The 21101-nt window shown below is 38.2% G+C and overlaps 1 protein-coding gene and 1 pseudogene across 1 annotated transcript; both read left to right on the forward strand.

Moving 5' to 3' along the window:
* Nucleotides 1–13068, forward strand: part of LOC122335825 — a 31241-nt pseudogene extending 18173 nt beyond the window's left edge.
* Nucleotides 13069–13752: 684 nt separating this feature from the next.
* On the forward strand, nucleotides 13753–19302 carry LOC122335823 (zinc finger protein 239-like). The gene is made up of 3 exons (XM_043233636.1): nucleotides 13753–16915; nucleotides 18232–18570; nucleotides 18855–19302. Exons 1-2 carry the CDS (start codon nucleotides 15886–15888, stop codon nucleotides 18276–18278), a joined length of 1077 nt encoding a protein of 358 aa, XP_043089571.1. The 5' UTR covers nucleotides 13753–15885; the 3' UTR covers nucleotides 18279–18570; nucleotides 18855–19302.
* The last annotated feature ends 1799 nt before the right edge of the window (nucleotides 19303–21101 follow it).

Consider the following 21101-nt stretch of genomic DNA (forward strand, 5'->3'; position numbering starts at 1 on the left):
CCTTTGAGTAAGTCAAATGCCTGGATACTGTCGGATGACCAAGAGAGGCGATGAGAATTCTTTTTGACTAATGTGGTGAGAGGGGCGGCTACAATACTGAAATTACGAATGAATCTTCGATAAAAGTTAGAGAAGCCCAGAAATCGTTGCAATTCCTTGACTGTGGAGGGGCGCGGCCTCTCCACGACTGCCTTGACCTTGTGCTCGTCCATTGTCACCCCCTCCGAACTGATGATATACCCCAGGTAGGCCACTTGAGTTTTATGAAATTCACATTTCTGGAGCTTGGCGTACAGTTGATTCTCTATCAGGCGCTGGAGAACAGTCCTGACGTGAGAGACATGAGCATCAAGGCTATCAGAGTAGACGAGGATGTCATCCATGTAGACGATTAGAAATTGGTTTAGCATGTCTCTAAACACCTCATTCACGAAGGCCTTCGTGACACCTATAATAGAGAATGAGTGTAAATTTTCCTCAGGGGATCTCTAGTTCACTAATTAATGTAAAACTGTAGCTGACGGTTGCATAGTTACAATTTTATCTCTGATAGTATCAATCTTAGAAGTAAAATAATTTATGAAATCATTACTGCTGTACTTTTGGGGAATTTTACCTGTTGACATTTTATTTTTCCTTAATTTAGTCACTGTATTGAATAAATACTGGGGTTTGTGTTTGCTTCTAAAAGAGATGAAAAATAATTAGATCTAGCAGTTTTTAATGCTTTTCTGTAAAATAGGATACTCTGCCGCCAGGCAATACGAAATACTTCTAATTTTGTTTTTCTCCACCTGCTCTCCATTTTCCAGGCTGCTCTCTTTAGGGTGCGAATGTTTTCATTATACCATGGAGACATCATTTTTAAGCGTAAAGGAGCAACTGTATCTAAAGTGCTAGAAAAAAGAGAGTGCATAGTTTTTTTGTGTTGTATTGGATGTGCTAAGGAATTAAGATTTCAGGGAGGTTACTTAGAAAGCAGTGGAAGTTTTGTAGTGGAAGTGATGGTTCTACAACACTTGTAATAAGGTGCAGAGTTTACAGGTTTAGCTATACAGAGTTCACACAAGACTAGATAGTGTGAAATATATCTGAATATATCTGAAATATCACCACTTTGCTGCAGAATTTCAACTATATTAACATCCATTCCAGTATTAAATCTAGAGTATGATTTCGACAATGAGTAGGTCCTGACACGTGTTGTCTAACCCCGACAGAGTTCAGAATGTCTAAGAACGCTAATCCTAATGCATTTTCCTTATCGACATGGATATTAAAATCGCCAACAATTAAGACTTTATCTGCGGCCAATACTAACTCAATTACAAAATCTGCAAATTCTTTAATGAAATCTGTGCTGTGCCCTGGTGGTCTGTATACAGTAGCCAGTAAGAAACTGACAGGGGATTTATCACTAGCACATGTTTTTCTAGATAATGTTATATGCAGCACCAAAACTTCAAATTAGTTATACTAAAAGCCTGCCCTCTGTGAAGTACCAAGAATATTGTTATAAATTGTAGCAACACCTCTTATCTTTTAAACATGGCTCATTTTTATAGCAGTAATTTTGGGGGGTAGATTCATTTAAGGCAGGGGTGGGCAATTAATTTCTATCAGGGGCCACATGAGAAACTAGAATTGCGTCGAGGGCCACCAACTTTTTTTCATTGTAAAATGCTCTAAATTAAATATTTTGAATAACTGGTACTGATAGTCAGAAGATTAACACACTTTGTAAATATTTAAATTAGGTTATGTGCAATTATGGTGTATAGGTTAAAAAAGAAAACAAAATCATTTTTGAATCAGTGCAATTTATTTTTAACTTGTTAATTTTCGTCCAACAATGCAACAAATTGTGATTTAAAGCCCTTGCTCTGATGAAGTTAACTGTTTTACTGACAGCATCAACTACATGTTTCATTTTTAACAGTCTTACACAACACTTCCTGATGTATGATACAATGCAAAAATGTCAATTTCTGAACAGGGTTAATTTCTGTGACTTTATCCTGCATTCTCTTTAAAAGTCAACCATCTGTTGTCACACCTGCAAGCTTGTCCCATTTCAAACCTAAAATGTTCAAACATGCATTTACCTCTCTAAATAAATCATTACCAGTAGTTGTGCCTTTTATTGACTGCATGGCTGCCAACTCCTCTGTGATTTGAAAGTCTGAAGTTATTCCACGTAAGAAGATGAGTAGCTGGGCGGTGTCACGTACATCGCAGCTCTCGTCCAAAGCCAGAGAAAAAAAGTCAAAGTCAGACGCTCTGTTCCTCAGCTGAAGCTCTAAGTTTCCAGTGATGTCCTCTATCCGCCTCGTTACAGTGAGTCGGGAGAGTGAAACACTCTCAAATGCGCCTTTTCTCCGGGCATATCAGCGCAGCAGAGTCCAATAAACATTCCTTAAAAAACTCTCCATTGGAAAACGACTTACTTTTTTTGGCGATTTTGTAAGAAATGACATAACTTGTCCTGACGGCTGCATCTCTGGCAGCGGGAAGTTTAGTAAAAAAAAATCCTGTTGGGTTTGTAGATTTGCAAGCAATGCATCAGACTCCCTTGCACGCTCTTCATCGGATAGATTTTTGTATTTATCTTCATGCTTGGTCGTGTAATGGCGATTAAAATTATACTCTAAACGCAGCAATCTGTGTACCACAGATTAAGCACACTGCTTTACCTTTAACTTCTGTACAGAAATATTTGACAGTCCATTTTTTGTAAAAAATACGGCATTCTCTTGCGCGGGCCGGAAACCAAAGTACAAAGGGCTGGATGTGGCCCGTGGGCCGTAGTTTGCCCAGGTCTGATTTAAGGTAATGAATTCATCAGCTACTCTTCATCAAGAAAAACCTGCCACCTTACCTTAAGAAATAGAATGGTGTTTAAATATTTAATATCCACTGTGCACATCTGAAATTCTTGTTGCGTTTTTGGTTAAAGTTCAACAGTTACTAAAGTTCAACAGAGAAAAAATTTAAATGCTCTTGACCTAAATGCAATGGCACTAATAATTGGCAAAATTTCTTTTGGTGTTTCTGTTTTTGACCTTGGTCTCCTCTTTATTAATTTTCAGCCAAGAATTTTCATTTTGGTGCATCTCTAAAAACTATTGAACTTTTCATGTAGCACAAGCAATCAGACCAACATTATGAATTCATTATGCAAGTTTATGCTTTGAAGAAAAACACACAACAGTGCAACATGACAACAGAAAAAAATGATGAGAACGCACATCCTGTCACAGTCCTGGACTATTCTGTTGTGTTTTTTCCCCCCATGTGTCCTCCTTGCCCTTATTGGGTCCTTTCAGTTCACTGTCCTCATTATGTGATTATTAGTTTAGCTCCACCTGTGTCTAGTCTTTAGTTCATTCCCCACACGTGTCTGTCCCTTGTTTTCTGCCCTATATTAGCTCCTGATCATTGAGTTTCAATTTGTTGGTTATTGCTTATGTTACCCTGTGTGTGTTTAACTTAATGACCTTTGGATGTTTATTAAATGGAATAATTATTTTCTTCTACCTTCCTCATTGTGAGCCTTATGCTGTGTTCACACCAGACACGACTTGCTCGAATAAATCACACTATTCATGTGTAGTTGGATGCTTGAAAGTTTTGAGTTTACATGCTTCATTCGTGCACAAAACTCGCTTCACAATAGACACTAATTTGCATTATGGGAGTGGCTTGCACCAAAAAGGAAAAAACAGAACTTGGGAGGAGGTTCTGGTGGAGGATGGGCCCCCAGGACGGGGTTGGTAAACCGAATAAAGGGAGGAACAGATGGAGGGAGGAGCCAAGGAAGACACAGGAGGAGTCCGGAGTAGGAGGAGATCTGTAGGACCCAGAGCACAGCCATGAAAATGACCCACGGTGGAGCCAACGGAGGGAGGAGCCATGGAGGAGGAATGGCCATCGGAGCAGCTGAAGAGCCAAGGTGACACCAAAGTCACCAGCAACCGATGCGGAGATGGGGAACCAGAGGACCGAGGTGGAGCCGGGGGAGATGTAGGAGGCTGACAGAGCTGGAGGGATGGAAGGATGAGGTGAAGTCGGAGGAGTGGAATCCCGAGGCGATGGATGGTTGACGACAGACCAAGGCAGAGACGGAGGGACGATGGAGCCTTGCGGAGCTGGTGGACTTGATTGGCCATTGTGGAGAGGAGGGAGCTAGGAGCAAAGGGGGAGCCGGTGGGCTGGGCTCTGACTGTGGCGTCGTCCATAAGCTAAACATTCTCTAACAAATTACATGACACCAGCACCTACTCGATGTAAGCAGCTTCGCTTGTGTGGAGGTGTTAAGTCCGCGAAAGTAAATCAAGCACAAGAAGCTATCAGGGTAATGTATGCAGTTTGCTAGGAACACTAAATCATCTGTGTGGTCCTCAAGATAGCAATCCCCCTGCTCCAGCAGGAGGATGAGGACATTAATTCAATTCAATTCAATTCAAGTTTATTTGTATAGCGCTTTTTACAATGGCTATTGTTCCAAAGCAGCTTCACAAAAGCAAATTATTACATAACAAAAGCAAATCATTCCACAGACAAAAGCAAGTCACCACACAACAGGATGCGTTACAAAACAGCAGGATGAATTACAATGCAGAAAGTTCAAGATAGAATTAGTCCAGACAGAAGGTTGAGTTTTCCTTGACGTCATCGCAGGAAGGTCATCTCCTCACTGGGTCCACTGGAGAGGCTCGGTAACTAGATGCCTCGGGATGTACATCCCGAGGTGGAGACAAAAGGATAATTAGAGTAGCGGCCATTCATACTATTGGGAATCACGATGTACTGTAGCATAGGTTTATGTTAATCTTTACGAGTATGCTTTGCTAAAAGATATGTCTTTAGCCTAGACTTAAACTGAGAGAGTGTGTCTGATCCCGAACATTTGCAGGAAGGTTATTCCAGAGTTTGGGTGCCAAATGTGAAAACGCTCGACCACCTTTAGTAGACTTTGCTATACGAGGAACTACCAGGAGCCCTGAGTTTTGAGATCTTAAAGAGCGTGACGGGTTGTAGCTTGACAGAAGGCTGGTCAGATAAATGGGGGCTAAACCATTTAGAGCCTTGTAGGTCAGTAACAGTACTTTATAATCAATTCTGAAATGAACAGGCAGCCAGTGCAGGGAGGATAAAACTGGGGTTATGTGATCATATTTCCTTGTCCTGGTAAGAACTCGAGCGGCTGCGTTCTGCACTAACTGAAGCTTGTTTATTGAAGATGCTGGACAACCAGCGAGCAGCGCATTACAGTAATCCAGTCTAGATGTCATGAACGCATGAACTAGCTTTTCTGCATCTGAGAGAGAGAGCATGTGTCTGAGTTTAGCAATATTTCTAAGATGAAAGTAGGCAGATTTTGTAACATGAGTGATATGGTGTTCGAAGGACAGGTTGCTGTCCAATATCACACCCAAGTCTTTAACTGTCGGAGTAACGTTTATATCACATCCATCTAGTTGTAGTTTGAGCTCAGAAATTTGCTGTAAACATGAATTTGGTCCGATAAGAAGCACCTCTGTTTTATTAGAGTTTAATAGAAGAAAATTTCTAGTCATCCAGTCTTTTATGTCTTTAACACACTCTGTTAATTTAGACATTTCTGATAACTTATCAGGCTTAGATGAAATGTATAGCTGTGTGTCATCTGCATAACAGTGGAAATTAACCCTGTGCTTTCTAATAATGTTCCCTAGGGGCAGCATGTATATAGAGAACAGTAAGGGGCCTAAAACTGATCCTTGAGGCACACCACACTTTACAGGCATTGTAGTAGAGCGGTCTCCGTTTATATCTACAAATTGATAACGGTCTGATAGGTATGATTTAAACCAATTTAACGCCTGTCCCTGTACACCAGCGGTGTTTTTAAGCGCTCAGGAGAATATTATGATCTATGGTGTCAAATGCAGCAGTGAGATCCAATAAAACGCGTAGCGAGACGCTGCCTCGGTCGGAGGATAAGAGCAGGTCATTAGTGATTTTAACTAATGCGGTTTCTGTGCTATGGTGCGGTCTAAAACCTGACTGAAAGTCCTCATAGACATCATTCATCTTTAAGAAGGAGCATAACTGCGCAGACACAACTTTTTCTAATATTTTTGATATAAATGGGAGATTTGATATCGGTCTGTAATTAGATAGTTCATTAGGATCAAGTTGTGGTTTTTTGATCATAGGCTTAATAATTGCTAATTTGAATGGGTTGGGAACGTGACCTAACGATAGGGAGGAGTTAATAATATTTAGAAGAGGTTCACCAGCTGCTGGTAATATATCTTTCAGAAATTTAGTTGGAATAGGATCTAATACACATGTGGCAGATTTAGACTTAGCGATTAGTTTATTTAACTCTTCCTGTCCTATGGTTGCAAAACACTGTAACTGAATTTGCTGGGTACTGAGTGAGGCTGGACTAAAGGACAAAGTTAAGGCTTGATTTTCTGTTATTTTAAGTCTGATATTATCTATTTTATTAGTGAAGAATTGTATGAAGTCATTTGCTACTTAACTGAGAGGGTGTGCAGCGTTCTGTTGCTGACCGATCATTTGTTAATCTAGCCACTGTGCTAAATAAAAATCTAGGATTGTTTTGGTTGCTTTCAATGAGTTTACTGAGGTGCTCGGCTCTGGCTGCTTTTAGTGACTGTCTATAAGTGCACATAATGTCCTTGTAGGCAATTCTAATAACCTCTAGCTTAGTCTTTCTCCACTTACGTTCTAGTGAACGAGTAGCTGTTTTTAGAGCGTGTGTATGACTATTGTACCATGGTACACTTTTATTCTCTCTAATCTTTTTTAACTTGATGGGAGCGACAGTATCTAATGTGCGAGTGAAGATACTGCACATACTGCTGGTCATTTGCTCAAGATCATCTGCTTTCTCAGGTTTGCGGAGCAGGTCAGATAGATCTGGTAGGTTATTTGTGAATTTATCTACAGTGGTTGGGATAATGGTTCTACCCAGTTGGTAACGAGGTGCGGCTCGGTTAATCTCACTTACAGAGAGTTTATAAGATATAAGGAAATGATCAGTGATATCGTCACTTAGAGGTAAGATATCTAGGTCTAAAACATCGATGCCATGCGAAATAATTAAATCTAATGTATGCTTACAGCAGTGAGTTGGGCCGATTACATTTTGCTTTAGCCCAAAAGATGTTAATAAATTTGTGAAAGTAGCTCCTACTGTATTCTTTGGGTCGTCAACATGAATGTTGAAATCACCGATAATAAGTGCTCTGTCTTTATTAATTATTAAGTCTGAAATAAAATCAGCAAATTCCTTAAGAAAATCTACATAAGGTCCTGGTGGTCTATACACAGAGATAAGAGAAAGAGATAACAGAGATTTCTTTGTAGCATTCATAAGCGTAACATTAAGATCAAGCAGTTCAAAAGAGTTATAGCTAATTCCAGTTCTCTGAGTAACATTTAGCTCCTGACGATATTTTAGCTCCAACACCTCCACCTCGACCTGACCGGCGGGGCTCGTGCTTATATAAGTACCCTGATGGAGTTGACTCATTTAAACTGATGTAATCGTTAGGTTTCAGCCATGTTTCAGTCAGGCAGAGCGCATCAAAACTTTTGTCTGTAATTAATTCATGTACTATGAGAGATTTCGGCGCCAGTGATCGGATGTTTAGGAGACCAAACTTTAAATATTGCTGCTGTTGACCGGTTTTAACTGTTGTTTTGATCGTGACTAGGTTATTTCTAAGGCCTGTGCGGGATTTACTGATATATCTGATTTTTCGCGGGACAGACACAGTTTCTATGTGGGTAATCATACTCTCTTTGTACATCTGGAAAATCTCTTTTTCCTCATGAACGACATTAGGGTAGTATGTACGATACTTGCATTGCTCATTGGTAAGGGTTCAGATGCAGTCTCGATGGATCTAAGGACTTGCGCTCATGTTCTTTCGTTTTGAAGAGTGATGATCTCCAAAGATGTCCTGACTCATGATGATAGAGTTTTTTCCCAGGTAGAAGGTGAAAAGAGCTAAGAGGAATATCTGTTGAGATCCAAGGATCTTTCTTTAAATGGAAAGTCAAGATCATGAGGTCTGACACCAAAACTTAAAGGTTGCAGAGATTTTCATCTCAGTGTCCCTTAGGATGTCAGCCAGAGATGTGGGAGAGAACAAATGGTAGAAGACTACTGAAGCGGGGCATTGGAGCGAGGCCTTTTGAGATCTGTGAAGGTCGCACTTCTTGTGGGTCAAAGAGTCAATGATGTCTCTAACATTTGGATGGAGACTTTTAAGACTCTTTGTCTTGAAGCATGGTCAATTGCATACACGCTGGATTAGGGTTTGATAGGCAACTAGCAAAGATTCTTATAACCTAAAAATGTTGCATAGGTATCAACATGTAATATACACTCTCAATCAGAACGTCTCAAGACGTGTCCATAGATAAGCCAAGAAGAGTTGATATTAGCTAGTATTCTATCACCAACAAGCATAAAAGCGTATACTATATCAAAGACAATACCCAAGAACAACAACAATATGCTCAGTGACCTGAAGGATATGGGTGTTCATTCAAGTCCATGAGGTTTTTGATGAGTGGCCACCTGAGGATTCACAGTTGCTGCTTTTTTTTCTGCAGAAGCTTCCACGTATTCTTTGACACTACTTGGCTGGCTGGCTTTTGTTCCCCTTAGGATACACACCAGTGAAGTGTCTAGAATGTAAAAACAGAGAAACAAAAGATATTAGCTTGCATAAGTAAAGAATAATTGCACTTTAATCAACAAAACCCATTACATTAATAAGACTGTTGTCATTATGGCAGCATCTGCACCATCTTTAGTTCAGCTTCGATCTGAGGGGGCCAAAGAATCTTAGAGTGATGTAGACTACATTACTTTACAATTATCTCAGTATTAATCAGTTATTCTATCATTATTATTATTATTAATGCCAAACCAGTAAAATGTCTTTATTGAACTGAACAGATATTTGGAAAAATGTCAGTACCTAGACAGAGTGCCCACCATTGACTTTCATAATATTGCTTTTTCCTACTATAGTAGTGAATGGTGGACAAGATCTGTCTGGTTACTGACATTCTTCCAAATATCCTCCTGTGTGTTCAGTAGAATAAATACATTTATACAAATTTGGAACTACTTGAAAATTTGTAAATAATGACAGATATTCAACTATCCATTAGATTGATTGAGTATTGTAATACTAAAATCTGCAATATTCTTAATAAAATACCTTTTACAAAGCTATCCTAACTCAGAACTAATATAATGCCAGTCAGTCTTTGAGAGAAAAAATACACTGACAACTTCCAGCGCTAAACGTGGCACACTCTGGCACATAGATACACACATATATATATATAGATAGATATATAGATATATATACATAGATTCCTTGTTAATGTCAGTTTCTATGGGCTGTAATATGTAAGTATTTATGTTTTTCATGTGTCACGCTCTGGATGTTGTGAATGAGTCAGACATTGTGGTATATCAGAGGTAAGAAAATTATATAAATACCAATTTCTTGCACAAAACGTTTGTTTTGTGTCTTAGAACATCGATGTATTGTCATGAGCCACAGGGTTTCATTTGGATTTGTCTGTGCATATTTTTTTTTCTCTCAAAGATTGTGTGCCCATTGACTTGCATTATATGACTGACAGACTGCAATTAGTTTGAAATATTTGCATGTGTTCTACAGAAGACACAAAGTCACATACATCTTGGATGCCGTGGTGGTAAGCAGATAACCATCACATTTTCATTTTTGGGTGAACTATCCCTTTAACACAAACAATTCTAAACAATGCTGATAAGATTGACAAAATGTCCAAACAACATTTACAACCAGAAGCCTTTGAACAAACTCCAAATGTCCAATGTTGCTGTAGTTTTCAGTGCTGATCATCCAGCCTCCATGTGTGACTTTGTCACAAGCAACTGTAAGAGACAACTGTGATGTTTGATGTCCTGAAACAGTATCAAATCTAGGTTGACCATTTCACAGAAAGGCTAAACACAATTTAATTTGTCTAGTTCTAAATAGTTATCATAAAATATGCTGCTGCAAATCAATGCAGTCCATGGATTGGCAAAAAAATTAAGAGCTACATTTAAGGGAGAGACATGAACAAAAAAACAAAACAAAACATAAGAACACTTCTTGTTTTAAAGAAACAGTTCACCCAAAAATTAAAATTATAATAATTATAATAATGTACTCACCCCGAAGCCATTCTAAGTGTATATGACTTTCTTCCTTCAGACCAACTTTCTTTAAACATTTATCCTGGCTCTTCCAAGCTTTTGTAATGCTGGTGGATAGTGGTCATAAATTTGATATATCGGATATATATCCCATTTTTTTTGTAACAAAAATATTTCACATTTTTTTAATTATAAACTCAAATCACTGACTTCCGCTGTGTACATCACATTTTTGGGGCAACAATCCCTTTTAAACTCCATGCCTTGCATATGTGACACCTACCCAGCAGTATCAGTCATGGATATCTGTAAACAATAGTACAAAATAGTATGCAAATAAAGAATGAAATTGTGTGTACAATCATAGCAGGCACAAAGCAAATAACACTACACATCAATCAATCAATTTTATTTATATAGCGCTTTTAACAACACAGGTTGCATCAAAGCACTGTACAGTATAAGGTAGAAGAGTACAATGACAGGGATGTATAATGATGAGAGTGACCAATTTGTTATTAAATGCAGAGACGGTCTCTGTAATCAATTCAAAGTTAAGAAGTTAAGTGTCCCCAACATAGCAAGCCAGAGGCAACAGTGGTAAGAAAACAAAACCCCATCTATACAGAATGGAGAAAAAAAAACCTTGTTAGAAACCAGACTCAGTTGGGGTCAGTTCTCCTCTGACCGGATGCCCAGCACTTAACTTCCAGTTCAGTTTTAAACGCAGCTGTGTCAGATAGTGTAAATGACTTAGTGTGTGTGTGTGTGTGTATGTGTGTGTCAAATTCAAATTCAAATTTTATTTGTCACATACACATACATACATGGTACGACATGCAGTGAAATGTTTTTTACAACCGTGTGTGCATCAGGATCTGGTGATCTGTCCATAGGCGCATCTAGGTTTTCTGGTCTCTGATGAACATAATGTCTGGGTGAGCATAATGTCTCTGATGAACATAATGTCTGGGTGAGATTATATAAACATATATAATAATACTAAATAAAACTTACTTCAGCTCTGAGTAGTAGTCCTTTCATTCTCTCATTAAAGTCTTGAGCAATTTTATCCCAAAGAATCTCAAAGGTTTTGTGACATTTATTTGCTATGTTGGCTTGATTAAGAGGAACAAGGCAGTGGGCTCAAGAGCAAAGAATTGTATCCGTCAAGTCAACTGGCAAGATGTAGAATATTATCAAGTGTGACTTCTGTAATTTCAATAATGTCAATAAAATCAACAAGTGTGAATGTAGACTTTACTGTAAATTTATCAGATTGTTTAAAAGGCAAACAGCAAAATATCATTACCTTACCATCGTAAAACAGACAATATTGAAGCTGCTCTCAAATGGATTGAAGTATTATGTAAACCATGTAGTCTTCAATTCACTTTTCAAAAAACTTTTCTAAAACTATTTTTAAATATAGCTCAGTCTCTCATATAAATTGTATAAAAAATTCAAGATCCTTCACAAGTACATTTAATAAATGCATCGCAATTTACGATATCCAACTGTAAAAATAAAGAACAGTTAATTGTTGTGCAAAATTCTCTGATTGGTTTTGACTACGATATGTGCCTAATGTATGTCTGCTGAATTGCAGGGAGACTTTCAGAGTCACAGAGATTTTTTTTCCCCACTCAAATGGCTGGTCGCACTGGTGCGACCTCAGATTTTTTCTAGTGCCACCATTGGAAAATTAGGCTTAGTAAGGCATGTAAAAAAATGTGAGTCATTGAGTAGACCGTCTGCTTAATAACTTCTAACACTTCAGTTTAGATGGGTCCACAACATACAAAATATTGACTATCAGAAAATTATTCTACTAACCATAAACTTACCCTAATAGTTCAAAGTACAGGAACGTTTCAGGGACATATATTTAATGTATAAAATGGTTTTACATCAAGTGTCCTTTCAATTCAGATCTCAACTTTTTTCTTCCTTTTCAGGAAAGATGGAAGACAATGAGAAGAGTGAAGAACTAAGTGAAGTGGGTGAGATACCTCATGTGAAACCTGAAGAAAAACCTCAGAGAAACTCAAAAACTAAAAAGAAATTTGTAAAGAAAAGACCTGAGAAATCTTTTACCTGCAATCAGTGTGGAACAAGTTTCTCATACAAAAACGCTCTTGAGATTCACATGAGAGTCCACACAGGAGAAAAGCCACACGCATGTGATCAGTGTGGAAAGAGTTTCCCATACAAACAAAGTCTTAAGATTCATATGAGAATTCATACTGGAGAGAGACCGTATGTATGTGATCAGTGTGGAAAGAGTTTCCCATACAGACGAAGTCTTGTGTTTCACATGAGAGTTCATACTGGAGAGAAGCCATTCACATGTGATCAGTGTGGAATGAATTTTGTGCATTCATCAAATTTCAAACGACACATGAGGATCCACACTGGAGACAAACCATTCACATGTGATCAGTGTGGCAAAGCATTTATTAGGGCATCACAACTGAAGACACACCTGACAGTTCATACAAAGGAGAACTCACATTCAAGTTCTTCAAGTGGAAAGAGTTTTTCACAGCTAGAAAGTTTAAAATCCCATGAGAATATACATAACGCTGTAAAAGACTATGTGTGCATTACATGTGGGAAAACTTTTTCTTCAGTGAATGTTTTAAAACGGCACCAAAGGATTCACACTGGAGAGAAACCTTACAAGTGCTCACACTGTGACAAGCGATTTCGTTGGTCAGTGGATCTGCAAAGACATGAGTGGATCCACTCTGGAGAGATGCCACACACATGTGATCAGTGCGGGAAGAGATTTACACGCAAACAAAGTTTTGTAGTCCATATGAGAATCCACACGGGAGAGAAGCCGTACACATGTGATCGATGTGGAAAAAGTTTTACGTGTTTAGCAAACCTGAAAGGACACATGAAAATCCACACCGGAAAAAAGCCACATATATGTGATCAATGCGGCAAAACATTTCTTTTTTCATCAGCCCTAAAAAAACACCTGACAGTTCATGTTAAGGAGAAGCCATATTCATGTTCTTTATGTGGGAAGAATTTTTCATGGCGGCAAAGTTTAAAATCCCATCAGAAATTACATAACGCTGTAAGAGATTATGTGTGCTTTCAGTGTGGGAAGACTTTTGCTTTGCTGAATCTTTTAAAACTGCACCAGAGGATTCACACTGGAGAAAAACCTTACAAGTGTTCACACTGCAACAAAAGATTTCGTTGGTCAGTGGATATGAAAAATCATGAGCAGATCCACACTGGAGAGAAACCTCACACGTGTGATCAGTGCGGAAAGAGCTTCAGACGCAAACAAAGTCTTAAAGCCCATATGAGGTGCACACCGTCAGTGATTTCATCAATAAATGCTGGAAATTTGCCATCAGTTTACAAGTGCAGACATGTATCAAATCTTCAAGAAGAAGTGAAATCTGCAACAACTGAGTTTATTAAAGAGGAAAGTGAGAACATGAGTGATTCAGATCCCTGCAGAATGAAACATACTGAAGATCAGAGAGGTTGGTGTTAATTCTTGAGTCTTCATTCATTCATGATGCTGAAGAACATTAATGTTTTAAAGCTTCAAACTGTTTTTCAGATTTAGATAAATATTTATGTATAATGGGTACAATTTCTATATTTCTAGGTCTCGAACAAATGGTCAAATGAATGGAAACGTTAATTTTGATTTGCAACATGAGTTTAAACATGACATTTGCAATCTGAATGTAACTTTTTAAAATGTATTTCATTGTTGGTTGTATTTATATTTTTGCATCAGTTTGAACAAGTCAATGAACTGATCCTGTCAGCATAACTACTTTTACAGCATAAATACTGGAGAAGAGGCACATACAAAAGTTGAGAGTCTCAGAAACTGTCAGGAACCTCTTGGTACAAACTTTGCTTATGAGAATCATTTGTCTGATCTAAAATGCTTAATACAATGTACTTAACCTTAGTTTTTCATGTAATGCTATGACAGATTATTGTGGTGCATTGTGGGATTGATCGTGGCCTAACGGATTAAGAGGTTTAAGGACTGGTGTGATATGCTCAGTTTTTCTGGTTTTAGTCAGAATGCTGTCCTCGATTACCTGCAGCTGTCTAACGTTATTCTTTGGAAGGTTGGTGAGGAGACCATTACAATAATCCACCCTGTTGGTACAAAGCAGTTTCTCCAAGTCTTGATTGGAAACAAAACATTATTTCATGCAATGTTTTTGAGATGATGGTGTGCTGATTTAGTTACTGATTCTTGACTTGATTTTTAGTTGTCTGACCCGTAGAGTCAATGTATGCATTTACTTTGAGAACTTCATGTTTGTTTCTAAGTGACTTCAGTTTTCTTTTTGTTTAACTGAAGAAAGTTCTGGCACATCCAGCTGTTAAATTCATCAGTGCATTAGCACAGGTAGTCAGTGGGGCTGTAGTCATTTGGAGATAAAGCTAGGTAAATTTGGGTATAATCAGCAGATATGTGATAGGCAATTTTATTCCCTATCTGTCAGTCACTGTGAGTTATGTTGTGATGACAGTCTGGAGTTTTGCTTGAAGCACTGATTCACTCTGATTAATAGAAAATGCTGATGACATTTGGCAAGTGGTTAACTAATCCTGAGTCATACCCCGGCACACGCATAAATAGGTGACAGGTGTCATCAGATTTCATCAGATCATCAATCATCAGATTTTGCTTTGAAGCCGAACATCTGCATTTTGCTATGCAAAGCTCACTGTTGCTACAAATGAGGAAGAAGCTGGAAACAGACGTTGTTCTCGGCCACCGAGAGCACTGCTGATCAGCAATTTCCCTGGGTGTTTCGCTAAAAGAGCAATTTCTGATCACTGTCATTTTACATCTTTTTCTTTTTTCGACCTTGTCCTCTTGAGATCTGCACCGAAAGCAGATCAGATGTCTTGGCAGGGTTGCCTCCCTCGGGATGCTGCTTTCTTAGGGTTGCAGGTGTGCTCATTAGACAGTGGAGTCAGACTCTTGTCTAATATCTTTTTTAAGCGTAAAGAAACAACACAAAAAGAGAGAGTACATTGTTTTTGTTGCATCATGACGTTTTTCTGTGCTATTGGATGCGCTAAGGAATTAAGATAAATCAGGAAGATTACTTACAAAGCAGTCTTTTGTGGTGGAAGTACATAGCAAGTACAGTTTTTAGCTGTAGTTCACACAAGACTAGATAATAATGTGAGATATCATCGCCTTGCTGTCCATAACCCCAATTGAGTTCAGAAATTGAGTTGTGAAAAATGGAGTGAACGAGAAAAATAGAGGACAGGGAAAAAAAAGAAAACAATAGTAGGCGTGAAATAGCCAGTGACAGGCTAACCTAATTTAACTAACCTAATTTAAAATGGGTATCTATGTTCTTTTCGACACACACAGTCAGAGTTTTGTTATTGTTTAAATAAATGTAATAGTTCTAACTACAGAAATACTACAATACATAAGCCTCTAATGCTTTGAAAATAATAATTGGATGATCAATGTACCTAGTTGTATAAAATGCATCAAAATTATTTTATAACAGTTGTCTATTTTCTGCTATTTCATTAGAACTCACTTTTCTGTCCTTTCAATTCAGATTCCTGTTTTTAAATTATTTTGGTTTATATTAACTTTTTCTTTCTTTCCAGACCCTATGGAAGAGAATAAAAATAATGAAGAACTGAGTGACGTGGAGGAGAAATTTCATGTCAATACTGAAGAGAAATCTCTTGAGTTCTCGAAAAATAAAAAAAAAATTGTAAAGAAAAAAAGACCTGAAAAATCTTTTACTTGCAATCAGTGTGGAACGAGTTTCACATGTACAAACGCTCTTGAGATTCACATGAGAAGCCACACTGGAGAAAAGCCACACGCATGTGATCAGTGTGGAAAGAGTTTCTCATACAATCAAAGTCTTAAGATTCATATGAGAATTCATACTGGAGAGAGACCGTATGTATGTGATCAATGTGGAAAGAGTTTCCCATACAGACGAAGTCTTGTGTTTCACATGAGAGTTCATACTGGAGAGAAGCCATTCACATGTGATCAGTGTGGAAAGAGTTTTGTGCATTCATCAAATTTTAAACGACACATGAGGATCCATACTGGAGACAAGCCATTCACGTGTGATCAGTGTGGCAAAACATTTATTAGGGCGTCACAACTGAAGACACACCTGACAGCTCATACGAAGGAAAAGCCACAATCAAGTTCTTCATGTGGAAAGAGTTTTTCACAGCTAAAAAGTTTAAAATCGTATCAGAAATTGCAGAACACTGTGAGAGATCATGTGTGCGTTACATGTGGAAAGACTTTTGCTTCAGTGAATGTTTTAAAACGGCATCAGAGGGTTCACACTGGAGAGAAACCTTACAAGTGTTCACAATGTGACGTGAGATTTCGTTGGTCAGTAGATCTGCAAAGACATGAGTGGATCCACAATGGAGAGAAACCGCACACATGTGATCAGTGTGGGAAGAGCTTCACACGCAAACAAAGTCTTAAAGCCCACATGAGGTGCACACCATCAGTGATTTCATCAATAAATGCTGGAGATATCCCATCAGTTTACAAGTGCAGACATGACTCAAATCATCAGGAAGTGAAATTTATTAAAGAAGAAAGTGACAACATGAGTGATCCAAATCCCTGCAAAATGAAACGCACTGAAGAACAGAGAGGTTGGTGTGTATTTTTTGAGTCTTCGCTTATTCATGATGCATACGAATGTTAATGTTATAATGCTTCAAGCTGTTTTTCAGATGTAGATAAATATTGAATATGAAATTGGTCCAAAAATTTCCTTCATATTTATGTTTCAAACAAATGGTCAATAGGGGAGGTTTGAGAAACGTTCATTTTCAGATTAATCTGAATGTAATTTTGGCTCTTTATTGTTGATTGTATTTATGTTTCTGCATCAATTCGAAAACTTAGAAATGCATCAAGCATTATTATTATAAGAAGTTATTCATAGTTATAGAGATTATTTTTCTTACAGTAACTTTGGTAACAGGGTTGATGAATATAGATTATTGGAGATTATTTTCCTGTCCCCTCTGTCCTCCCACTGGCTAAGTTCTTCTTAGAAATGAATTACTGATTTATTCACATTTATTCACGCAGCGTTATGCTTCTGAACTGTATGAAACATCTACATAGAAATCTGTAACCGAGAAACTTGCATCAGTGCGATTTTGCAGTAAAAGCCATCTCCCACTGATGATGCATTAATTGCATGCGTGCCACTTCTCTTGCATTTTATGATGGCTGAAAACACTGTGTTTCTCAAGAATTATGGGTATTGAGTGTTGTTAAACATTCAGAAGTAAAGACCAGTAGACTCTTGGGTATCTCAAGCAGAGTTCTGCAGTCATTAAAAATCTAACTAAGGCAATGATACATTGCAGTTTATTTACATGTAGGGGGCAGTGCTTAGAAATGGAGACAAAGCACCTGGGTGATGATCTTAAAGCATAGAAATTAGGTGTTCAGGTATAGCATCCTTCCCCCATTATACATGTCCTGATCAAGTCAGCATAACTACTCAAATACTGGGGCAGAGGCATCAAAGAGCCATTACAAACAAAAGGTAAGAGAACAGTAACTGGCAATAACCTCTTGTTACAAAAGGTGTGTGATGTGATGCTATGTCAGAACATAGTTTCAGAATATCTTAAACAGGTTCTTACATTTTTAGTCTACATTTCTGATATATTGAACCTTTCGGGAAAAGAAGGAATCAACTTTATTTTCTTGAACTCAAACTACATTTTAGGGATGCACAATATTGCAGTCCTGTTTTTTGGATTTTCCATATTTTTCAACATTTTGGCAGATTATTTCCAAATAAAAGAAATATATCTTGTGCAGAAATTCGACGTAATTGATGGGTCTTTGTTTTGGAACTCCTTCTTTGATTTGCAATATTTTTTTTATTATTATTATTTATTCATTTTGGCTTTTTTTGGTTCTCTCCTCATTCATCGGAAACCAGACAGGAGAACAATATCCAAAACAACAACACCAAGAAAGCAAAATTAATGCACTGGAGGGTCAAGTAGCAGATGTATCCACATCTGTACGATCACTCGCAGAGAGATTTCAGAGACGTAGAGAAGGCTTTTAACTCCTGGAAAGAAACCTGATGTTGGTGACCCAGAGTTATGCAAGGCAACATGAAATATCCGAGACAAGTTTGCCAAAACAATGAAAAGAATGAAAGGAAAGAGTGGAAATAAAGCTCATCACACCCAGGGTATGTTTGGAGATAGCCTGGCTCAGACCCTTTGTCTGGCATCAACAAACTGTGTCCAACACACCATGTTTTGAAAAGGTATGCTACACGCTATATTCAATTTGTAATATACTTGCACTGCAAATTCATTTTGTAGTTTGCAAATTGTAGTATTTATATGTTGAACAATTTTTATAATACAGTTTACTGATTAATCTGTTATTTGTTAATAAAGCATTGGCAATAACTAGCTAGAGCAGGTGATCAGTCACATGTGCAGCTCATCCAGCTTGGGCTATAAAGCCACATGTGGCAGGACTGCAGTGGAGCTTGGATTCCATTCTGAAAGGAACTAACTCTCTGTCTCTTTCATGCCCATATAGCAGCGTGTGACTGATCGACCCACAGAGCACTCATGGACCCACTTCACCTAGGAGATTGGAAGACTGAGCACTACCCATCACCCTTTCACCTTACCTCGTATTGTTTGCTAATAAATCCACCTTCTGGGGTCTTTATTTTGAGCTCTCCTTGTTGTGTGATTCTTTACAGGGTGTAGAGACAAACTCATCTTTGAGGCTCATCCAAATGGCCTTGTACATCTCCACGACTATATTGCCCACTGTGCATGGTCCAATCTTGAATGTTTCATCCACTCATTGTTATGTGGCCCTACAAGCTAGTACTCGGAGTGTCAAGGCCAGTCTCTCCCGAGTGGAAATGTGAATCTTCACACAAGATTATCAAACCGCGTGGTGCATATCCTAAAGTATAAAAAATGCACTTTATCTGTCCTTTGCATTTGCTAAATAAAAACACCCCATCATTCTTTGTTTTTGTCAAATAATTCTTTGCCATTGAATAGATCGACACTACTGCCAGATGTTTACAAAACTGATCTGTCTGTCTGGCTGTGGCTAGTTCCACATTGAAAGCATGAAGGCTGTTTTTATAGATGCCATAGTGAATTTCGAGTTTTGTCTTCCTCCACATCCAGTCAGCTTTTCACCATTGTTTTTTCATGCTCTGAACTGCTGTTGATTTTCTCCAGGGTGATTTTTGTCTGCCAGTCTTCTTACTGACTTTTACAGGAGAAATATTATCAATACCATTCTGAACCATTCTGTAATGTAAAGGAATCAAGGAGAAGATTAACAGTGTCTGCAGAAATGCTTGGTGTTAAAGATATAGCCGTCATAAATAGCACACTATGCTGAATCAGGTCAAAACGGTTATAATGTCTTTTGTAGTTTTGATTTCTGCATTTTCTATATGAATTTTAAAATCCTCTGCAATAGCAAAATTGTCAAACTCTGAGGAAAAGCTGGAGAGTATTTTGGAGGACTGTAAATGATAAACATAATGCATGGTACACATTTCAGCACAGTAGCTAGATATTTAAAGGACAAGTACTGACTAAATGACGCTTGCATTGATAGACAAATGATATTAAATATAACAGCTACACCCCCAGCTCTGCAGACATTTATTAAATTAAAGTTAGAAGGTTGATGTTTTATTGAGGTCCGTTGCACTGCAGCTGTCTTCTAACCGTCTTTCATTTAGAAACCTAAAATACAGGTTGTTTGTGGTTAATCATTGATCAGAAATTATTTATTGTTTAGTGAATGAATGTTTATAAATGCTATCTTGATGGCACTGTGAGTCTCTACAGCAATCTTAGTTTGAAGCATAATAGGCCGCAGATTATATGGGTCAGATGTTACACCTTAAGAAGGCCTTAGACTTTCTATCACATGTATACTGTCCTCTAATTGGTGTTCTTGACCGAGATAAAACAGCCAGCCAAAGTCCCCATGAATTACATAAAAGTCAAGATATAAGGCTGAGAACTGGGGCTGGATATCTGCAATGGCTGAAGGCTCCAGTGTAGCGGCGAGCTTGTGCAGTGGCTTAGGGCAGGCGGCCATCTTGGGCAGTGGCTCTGGGAAGGCGGCCATCTTGTGCAGTGGCTATAGAAAGGTGGCCATCTTGTGCAAAGCATCAGGTGTGGTGGACATGTAGTTCAGTGTCTCTCGGAAGGCGGCCATCTTGTGCTGGGGTTCAGGCGTGGTAGCCATCTTGGCCAAGAGATCAGGGGTGGTAGCCATCTTGGCTGAGGGATCAGGTGTGGTAGCCATCTTGTGCAGTGGCTCTGGCGTGATAGCCATCTTGGATGAGGGATCAGGTGTGGCGGCCATTTGTACATTTGCACATAATCCACTGTCTGCCTCTACATAACTACTTTTTAACCTGTTTACATTGCACATACATACATATATTTTATATATTATTATATATTTTTTATATTATTTTTTATCATAGTTTATTGTTATTTAATGTATATTTCTGTTGTAATTATTTATTTCTACATTTAAATACATATCTTTTCTCTTTTACGCAGTCTTTGGAATGTACCAGACTAACATTTCACTACATGTACACTACAATGTATGTGACAAATAAAACCTTGAATCAAACAGGAAGTAGTAGCAGAGGAAGCTATCATAGTTCATGCTGAGGTACCAACACTCCTCTCCCTCCTTTAGTGGTGGTGCAGTTTCAGCATGGTCATTCTACAGAATTTTCTTCATGAAGCGACAAACTATTTCTTTCAAACTTTCTATTTG

Source organism: Puntigrus tetrazona, unplaced genomic scaffold (assembly GCF_018831695.1).
Source record: "Puntigrus tetrazona isolate hp1 unplaced genomic scaffold, ASM1883169v1 S000000904, whole genome shotgun sequence".
NCBI classification, from domain to species: Eukaryota; Metazoa; Chordata; class Actinopteri; order Cypriniformes; family Cyprinidae; genus Puntigrus; species Puntigrus tetrazona.

What these genes read in the sequence shown, in the direction of transcription:
- LOC122335823 (XM_043233636.1), top strand. Translation starts at nt 15,886, where the DNA reads ATGGAAGAGAATAAAAATAATGAAGAACTGAGTGACGTGGAGGAGAAA. An exon ending in ACGCACTGAAGAACAGAGAG is followed by an intron (nt 16,916 to 18,231) that starts GTTGGTGTGTAT and finishes ATCGGAAACCAG; the next exon opens with ACAGGAGAACAATATCCAAA.